This window comes from Acomys russatus, chromosome 11, assembly GCF_903995435.1.
Source record: "Acomys russatus chromosome 11, mAcoRus1.1, whole genome shotgun sequence".
NCBI lineage: Eukaryota > Metazoa > Chordata > Mammalia > Rodentia > Muridae > Acomys > Acomys russatus.
The window spans coordinates 16,693,934-16,703,348 of record NC_067147.1 but is presented as its reverse complement, the minus strand read 5'-3'; the positions used below and the strand labels follow the sequence as shown (position 1 = coordinate 16,703,348).

General features: G+C 42.4%; 1 protein-coding gene across 1 annotated transcript; it reads left to right on the top strand.

The window, feature by feature from the left end:
* Positions 1 to 3,589: 3,589 nt before the first annotated feature.
* On the top strand, positions 3,590 to 4,843 carry Pgk2 (phosphoglycerate kinase 2). The gene has a single exon (XM_051152578.1). It carries the CDS (start codon positions 3,590 to 3,592, stop codon positions 4,841 to 4,843), a length of 1,254 nt encoding a protein of 417 aa, XP_051008535.1.
* The last annotated feature ends 4,572 nt before the right edge of the window (positions 4,844 to 9,415 follow it).

The window sequence follows — 9,415 nt, the reverse complement described above, 5'->3', positions numbered from 1 at the left end:
GCAGCTTTTAATATTTTTTCTTTGTTCTGCATGTTTGTGTTTTGATTATTATGTGGCGGGCAGTTTTTCTTTTCTGGTCAATTCTATTTGGTGTTCTGTAGGCCTCTTGTATGTTTATAGGCATCTCTTTCTTTAGATTGGGGAAATTTTCTTCTATGATTTTGTTGAGAATAGTTTCTGGGCCCTGGAGTCTGATGTCTTCTCTTTCTTCAATGCCTATTATCCGCAAATTTCTTCTTTTCATGGTGTCCTTAATTTCTTGGATGTTTTGTGTCAGGAGTTTTCCAGATTTGGCATTTTCTTTAATGGTTGATTCAATATCTGTGATTGTATCTTCTAGTCCTGAGATTCGTTCTTCCATCTCTTGGATTCTGTTAGAAAAGCTCACCTCTGTGTTGCTCGCCTTCTTCTCTGAGGTCTCACGTTCTCGTTTTTCTTCTGTCTGTGTGTTTATCATTGAATCCATTTTCATTTTCAGATCTTGAACTGATTTTTTGATTTCTTTCATCTGATTTTTTGTATATTCCTGAGTTTCTTCCATTGCCTCTTTATAGGTCTTCAGAGCTTGAACCGTTTTAGTTATTTCTTTCATCTGGTTGTTTGCATTTTCCTGCAATTTTTCCAGTTCCACTCTATGTGCTTCTTTTATGTCTCTCACCTGTTTGTCTGCGTCTTCCTGCATTTGATTACGAATTTTATTTGTTTCCTCCATTATCATCCTCATTACTAAGGATTTGAGGTCATTTTCTTGTATTTCCGTTGTATTTGAGTTCTCTAGGTGGTTTTCTTTGGGATAGCTGGAAACTGGAGACGCCATGTTGTTTTGGGGTTTTTTGCGTATGCTTTTTCGTTGTCCTTTAGACATCTTGCCGTCTTTGTTTTTGTTGGGTAGCTTCCAGAGTTGAATGGAGGGTGTCTGATGATAGATTCACTTGTTTTCTTACGATTTTCCTAGGCTGCGAGCTCAAAGCTTCACTGGTGTGGATGTTAGGAGGTTAGCCCTGTTGTTCTGGTCTCTCACAGCCAGTGATCCTCAGTCCCCCTCTGCTGTGGATCCTGCAATTGTTCTGGGTCTCTGAATGAGCGTTGGGTCAGGCCAAGGTATCCACAGCCTTCTGTGTTCCCTGCCAAGTCCAGCCAGGAGCACTGGGACCGAACCACGGGCAGAACTCAGCTAGATTCTCAGGGCCAGAACCGTCTGCCAAGCTCAGCTAGGGATTTTGGGCCCAAAATGCACACAGGGCCCAGCCAGAATTTTTGGGCTGGGACTACGCACCAAGCTCCACTAGGGCCTTTTGGCCCAAAGTGCGTGCTGTGGTCAGTTATTGACTCAGGGCCCGAACTGACCACCAATCTCAGCCAGGAATTCTGGATTCAAACTGTACACTGTGTCCAACCAGAGTCTTAGAGCTGGTGGAACCGAGAGCTCTGTCCAGCCTGTGCCACAGCAGGAGAACTGCGGCTGCTCTGAGTTAGCGCCAGTGGTGGAACAAGTGCTCCGCCCGGACTGTGTCACCGCAGGGGAGCTGCCGCTGAGCTGAGGTGGTGCCTAGGATGGAACCGAGCACGTCACCAAGCCTGCGCCACAGCAGGAGAACTGCGGCTGCTCTGAGTTAGCGCCAGTGGTGGAACAAGTGCTCCGCCCGGACTGTGTCCCCGCAGGGGAGCTGCCGCTGAGCTGAGGTGGTGCCTAGGATGGAACCGAGCACGTCACCAAGCCTGCGCCACAGCAGGAGAACTGCGGCTGCTCTGAGTTAGCGCCAGTGGTGGGACAAGTGCTCCGCCCAGACTGTGTCCCCGCAGGGGAGCTGCCGCTGAGCTGAGGTGGTGCCTAGGATGGAACCGAGCACGTCACCAAGCCTGCGCCACAGCAGGAGAACTGTGGCTGCTCTGAGTTAGCGCCAGTGGTGGAACAAGTGCTCCGCCCGGACTGTGTCCCCGCAGGGGAGCTGCCGCTGAGCTGAGGTGGTGCCTAGGATGGAACCGAGCACGTCACCAAGCCTGCGCCACAGCAGGAGAACTGCGGCTGCTCTGAGTTAGCGCCTGTGGTGAAACCAAGTGCTCCGCCCAGACTGTGTCACCGCAGGGGAGCTGCCGCTGAGCTGAGGTAGTGCCTAGTGTGGAGCAGCGTGCTCAACTAAGCCTGCGCCACAGCAGGGGAGCTATGGCCACGCTGAGTTAGTGCCTCAGGCAGAAGTGTTTGCTGGGCCGGGCCAATACCCGGGACTCTGGGGCCGAACTGTCCGCCGAGTCCAATCTGGGTCCAAAGGCTCCACGCGACCCAAATCCTGCCCCGAGTCCCCTCTCCCACAGCAATTCCCACCAGCCACCACACCAATCGCCTCCACCGGAAGGCTATGAGCTGCAAACCTCAGCCGCCGCTGCTGGTGCCGCTGGTGCTGCCGCCTCTACCGCTGCCGCTCCGATCAGAGAAAAACCACGCTCCTCCCGTGTGCAGGGGCACGCAGGTCCTCCGCACCCTGGTCCCTCCGAACCGTGGAGCACTCCCGCTGCCGTGATGTTCGGACCTCGGTGTTCCTGGCTCAGAAATCTGTGCAATTCCCTGAATTGTTCACTGGAGCCTCCAAACGCGGTCCACACTGCTCGCCGCCATCTTGGATCCTCTTCTGTTTTTGAAATTTTTAAAATGCATTTTCACTTCCTATAGAAGAGTTCAACTCATGGAACAGGTATTTTAGAACTTATGTCTAAATTATACAAAGAGTAAGCCAAAGAAAGACGAAAGGAAAGGAACAATGTCACAACTTCCTCTGACAGAAATGTGATGTTCTCTTTGCTAAGATCCAGGGTTAGTCTCCTGCTGAAGCCAACAAGCATTCTTTCACTGAAATCTAAAGATAAACAAATAAGCAAAATGAAAAAATAAATTACGGTAACAAAAATACATAATTACCTTAAAAACTAGAATATATCACAGTCTTACTCCAGGCCATTACGGTAACAAAAATACATAATTACCTTAAAAATTAGAATATATCACAGTCTGACTCCAGGCCATGACTCCAGTAGAAATATTTATGTTAAAAGACACATATTATGCTGCCTTAACTATAAAATCAATCAGTACTTTGCATTCAAATTTTCATCATTTGTACAGCAGAGGATTTTTATAGTAATATAATTAAAGACTGGATGTGGGGAGAGGTTATGTGGGGTTCAGGGGGGAGTAATCTTATGGTTGATTATGCTTTTCATGTTCTTAAGAATAAAATCTATTTGAAAGAGGATATAGAAGCAAGGATGGGGAAGAAAACATTCTGGCCTTCTGACACTTCCTATTTAAAGGTTTTTAAATTCACTAACACTAGCCCCAAGCTCTCTATTTCACTGTTTAGTATTCTAGGATGGCAGTTTGAGTCTGCACCTGGCAAAACTTTGCAAATAAAGATAGACAGGACCGTGGACCAATCACAGAGCTGGATTTCTTTCAAAGTCATCACTGGCTGTTGTACAGGAGACACAGAACTCAGGAAGAAGGGGTGGGGCTAAGATTAAGCGTTAAACCTCACCACCACCGGAGGCAGCCTCCCAGCAGCAGTAACAGCAGGTTAGTCAACATACCATCAAGATGTCTCTTTCTAGTAAATTGACACTGGATAAACTGGATGTTAAGGGGAAAAGAGTCATCATGAGAGTAGACTTCAATGTTCCCATGAAGAATAACCAAATCACAAACAATCAGAGAATCAAGGCTGCCATCCCAAGCATCAAGCATTGTCTGGAAAGAGGAGCCAAGTCCGTAGTTCTCATGAGTCACCTCGGCCGGCCTGACGGTGTCCCTATGCCAGACAAATACTCCTTACAGCCTGTTGCTACTGAGCTCAAGTCCCTGCTGGGCAAAGATGTTCTGTTCCTAAAAGATTGTGTGGGCTCTGAAGTAGAGAAAGCTTGTGCCAATCCAGCTGACGGGTCTGTCATCCTGCTGGAAAACTTGCGCTTCCATGTGGAGGAAGAAGGCAAGGGTCAGGATCCTTCTGGAAAAAAGTTTAGCGCCGAGCCAGCTAAAGTAGAAGCTTTCCGAGAATCACTGTCCAAACTTGGCGATGTCTACGTCAATGATGCTTTCGGCACTGCACACCGGGCTCATAGTTCCATGGTGGGTGTAAATTTGCCCCAAAAGGCGTCTGGGTTCCTCATGAAGAAGGAACTAGAGTACTTTGCCAAAGTCTTAGAAAACCCAGAGAGACCCTTCCTGGCTATCCTTGGTGGAGCCAAAGTGACAGACAAGATCCAACTCATCAAAAATATGTTAGACAAAGTCAATTTTATGATTATTGGTGGTGGGATGGCTTACACGTTCCTGAAGGAACTCAAAAACATGGAGATTGGTGCTTCCTTATTTGATCAAGAAGGAGCAAAGATTGTCAAAGAGATCATGGATAAAGCAGAAAAGAATGGTGTCAAGATAACCTTTCCTGTTGACTTTGTCACTGCTGACAAATTTGATGAGCATGCTAAAGTTGGACAAGCCACTCTAGAGTCTGGTATACCATCTGGCTGGATGGGTTTGGACTGTGGTCCTGAGAGTATTAAAAACAATGCTCAGATTGTGGCCCAGGCAAAGCTGATTGTTTGGAATGGGCCTATGGGGGTATTTGAATGGGATGCCTTTGCTAAAGGAACCAAAGCCCTCATGGATGAAGTTGTAAAGGCCACCTCCAGGGGCTGTGTCACCATTATCGGGGGTGGAGATACTGCTACTTGCTGTGCCAAATGGGACACTGAAGACAAGGTCAGCCATGTTAGCACAGGAGGCGGAGCAAGTCTTGAGCTTTTGGAAGGTAAAGCCCTTCCGGGAGTAGTGGCCCTCAGCAACATGTAATTGTCAAAATGCTCTTGCTTTCTGTGTCCTGTGTGCTGCGCTGAATCCAACTTAGTGCTTTTACATCTCAACTCATCTTTGGTTAAAGACTACTCTGTATCAATACCCAGGAAGCTAAGGAGCGATGAGCCATCGGTACAACTTCAGCACATGTTAATTATGCCATGCATCTGTTAACTCTCTCCAGCATCTAGTCAGGCCTCTCTACTGTACATCATAGGGCAGAAACATCCTCATGTAACCTATTAAAGTGAGGTGAACACGTTGAAGGTGTGGTCTTTACTTCAGTTCTACTGTTTCTCTCTGAATGTTGAAACCACATAGTGTCTGCTATTGGAGAAGGACGTTTGTCAAAGTGTTAAATGGTAAAAATGCCCCAAATTAACAGAGCACCATATAAGTAGATCTCAACTAACATTTTTTTTTTCAAAATAAGAAAAAAAGATTTTCTTAAAAAAAAAAAGAAGGAAGGAAGGAAAAATTCACTGACATCTCCACTAATGAGGAAGCTAAAAATCAAAATTAGGGTACAAATAGAGAATTACTTTTTTGTTTGTTTGTTTTTCAAGACGTGGTTTCTCTGTGTAGCCTTGGCTGTCCTGGATTCTCTTTGTAGACCAGGCTAGCCCCAAACTCACAGCAGTCTTCCTGCCTCTGCCTCCGAGTGCTGGGATTAAAGGCATGCGCCACCAGGCCTGGCAACACTTGAATTCTTAAAGTTAGTTTATAAAATAAAAATGTCAGTATTTCAGTATTGAGAAAACAAATCTATTTAAGCTCATTTTAAGAGGAAGACAATGTGTAAGAAACCAAAGTACTTATTGAATCGCTTTTTCTTTTAAATCTGTATCTAAAGAATAGGAGGTTGTTTCCATTTTTAATTGGGCATACCTGATAAAGTCCTTGGAAGCAGAACTGGGAAGTGTGAAACTTTACCTTAAATACTGTGCTTCCATGTGTCTGCTGCAAATTTTATTTCAGGAATTCATTATCTAGTTACAGATCTCCAAACCCCAACCCTTGCTTTGCCTTCTAAGATGTTTTCAGTGCTAGACACTTAGAATTTGTTATTATCTCTTTTTTTCCCCCTTTCTATTCTGAGGCTGTTTCTCTCACTTGTCTCTCACTTCTGAGCAGATATGTTGATTCCTCAGTTTGTACCTTTTTTGTGGAGCAGGTATTATCTTTCAGCTTCTTACATCTTCTAGAAAATATTAAAATCTGCTTTTGTTTTTTATTATTATGAATTTTAGAACCTTAACAGGTGTTTAATTTCCCAAGCTGGGTAGCCACCTATATTATAGGAGGAGGGATAGTTATAGAATACAATCAAAGATTTTAAATCTAAGAGTGTTTCTCCTTCCAATGTTGCTCACAATAAATTTCATGAGTGAGTTTACTTCACACAGAAGACAAGCATCGTGTCAGTCCAAAGTGCATCTCAGCGTTATAGTCTCTATTAAACCTTGTTTCCTATCATGTCCCTTAAGATATGGTCTAAGTCAGTTTTCTCATTTGGAACCATCATTGATGCACTGAGATATTTATATCCATTTTTCTTGCTTAACATATAGGCCCCCACCCCCATTTCCCTCACCTTGACCCCCACAAAGACAAAACTTAACACTACAATGGGGGCGGTTTTCACCCTGTATGTGTATAAAGGGTCTCGGTGGCAGAGATTCCCTGACTCTACCATGGGCTGCAGCTCAGTCCCCAGTGTTGACACGACCTCCTTTCATTGTTCATATGTTTGTCCCTGAAGACCCAAATCTATACATACAATGTTCATCATGACTCAAGGATGAGGCCAGGTTTAACCCCATGCCCCTGTATCTTGACATCACCAATGCCTACAAAAGTATGCAGTGATAATGGTAGATGGGTATGCAGGACTAGGGTTTGAACCAATATCCAATCTAAGAGCGATGCTGTGAAGATCAATCCATAGGCTTCGAGGGCAATAGAAAATGACAATGTCCCCCACTTTGAAGCACAGGCAGTACGGAGCCCATATTGTGACTAGTATAGACAATATCCATTCCATTTACTTTGTAGTCCTATAGCAACAGAATAGGTAATCAGATCACCAGAGGGAGCCAAAGCACCTTGACTGAGTGAGCTACTTCCCTTCATGAATTTGCAACTTCATGTTCTCTGAGTCAGTCAGATATCTGAGAATTTAATGTTTATAACATTATGCTTACCTTTACTATATCACCGTTATATAGAGTTAATAAATAGATCAATTATTATGCAAGTGCCGTGTAGCCTTAGCACTGCTACTACAGAAAAAAGAAATCCAGTTAAGATGCTCTACTCCAGTATTGAACCCATAGCCAAAGATTTTACATCTTCCACATCTACATCAGGGCTGTCAAAACACATGCCATTATATACCCTTCATGTTAACACAACTTACACACCTAGTGTATTAGAACAATTGTGTCCCCCAAGGGGACCATTTGCTATTTTGTTCCTCTAACATAAGGACAACATAATGTTTTGGTCGGCTCTCATAAGCAACTCAGACAGCTGAGTGATAGAAGGAATTTGCTCACACAGAAGAACATGACATCATCAGAGCACCTAGAGAACATGGATAAATGTTGACAAAGTAAAAGGATTCTGTCCTGTTGGTAAGTATTTTAATAACATAGAAGAGCCATGGTCTTCTTAGAATAAATAATGTGAGGCAAGTTTGGCCACCAAAGTATCTGATAAGACTGTAAGCCCTGAAAAAGATATTCAGTCGACTCTCCCAAAGCTAGAATGTGTCGGAATTGATGACTAAACCTAACAGCGATTTAAATGACATCTTTACTGCCATGAGAGCCCAAAATAATCTTTATGTCAATCAAGGTCAAACAGAATCAGTAAACAACTTCAGGTTCATGGCTTCCTCCCACTGAATTTACTGACAAAATATCTATTGTTACTAAATCAAGTTTCTTCCATAAAGCTTGAGATATGTTGGATGAAGTAAAGTCCTTCTAATGTCCTCTAGCTGATGTCAAATTATAAGACCTGGAAGAATACAATTTTTCTATTTTTCCCAACCAGTAATTGAACACATATAATTGTTCTCCAGCCAACACCGCATTCAGTCTCCTTCCATGATTTGCTTTTATTGCTGTTCTCATCAAGAACATAAAAATAAATCTGATCTCTATTTTAGGCTATTTGTCATATCATAAAATGACAAATGCAATCATTATATTAAGAAGCCACACTGACCCTTTTCAGCCAGTTGTTTTTTATAAATATATATTTAAAATAAATAATTTGTTCATACTCTAAATGCACCATTTTTCATGTATTCATAGCTCAATTTTTGTTACTTTCCATAGGGAAATTTACTGCTAACCCACACATTGGATTTATTTCATCATTCCTAAATTTAATATTCCACTTATCCCGATTTGATAAGGAAATTGAAGGCTGCTTAAAAATCCTGACTATGAACAGTGAGTGACTTAGGCAGTAAATACACCTTAGAGATGAGAAGACATGAGTAAAGTATTTTTTAGCATCTCTGAATTCAGTAGCATAAAATGTACATGTTTGGGGCTGGAGAGATGGCTCAATAGTTGAGAACACTGGATGATCTTGTAGAGGACCTAAGTTCAGTTACTAGTATCCACATGGCAGCTCACAACCGCCATAAACTACACCCAGTCCCAGGGGATCAGAAACCCTATGTGCCTCCATGGAAAGTCAGCATACGTGCATTGCACAGGCATAAATGCAGACAAAAGACCCACATACATAAAATAAGTTTTCAGTGCACAGGAGCATAGTACATGACGTTTACATGTTACATGGAGAGTATATTCCAGGGTCAGGGTCTCTTACAGGATTCTGTGGATGTGACTACTCAGTGCCCACATGTGTTCTGCATCCACAACGTTGTCATTAACCAATGAGACAATGGAGACTACTTTGCTAAGGAAGCTCTGTCCAATGCCAGTATTAACCGATTCTATATTTTAGATTAGTGGATGTTCTCTGTGTGTGACATATGGAGACAAAAAATTAAATTCATTTAGAATATGAAATAGTGACTGGGAGGTTGGGAAATGAGTTATGATTGACAGGGTGCTAATGCAAAAATACATATAAGGAATTTTCATCATGTAAAGCATTGTGGTGTAACTAGAGTCCCCAGTAATGTGTTGTAAATGAATTTGCATCTGAAGAAAGGAAATTAATGATTCTAAATGTAAAAAATGACAAACATAGAAATGCCAGCTGTGTGTCTTGATGAGCAAATAATGTATAAATGTCTTGTTATATTGCACCAAGTAAATGCATATAAATTTTTATCAAGTGTTTTGATTCAAATGTTAGAGATGAAAATATTATGTTTATTTATTATACATGATAATGTAAAAAGCTTTTTTCCTCACATATTTAATATAGATATAATAAACCATTAGGAAATTAATCATTGATCTTGACAAAATATGATATCAACGCAACTAAATTAACTCAGAGGCTGAATTTAACCAAAATTATTTTTATAGAACTCAGTTCTAATCACTTCTCTGAGTGTTCTCTAACAAGCCTCAA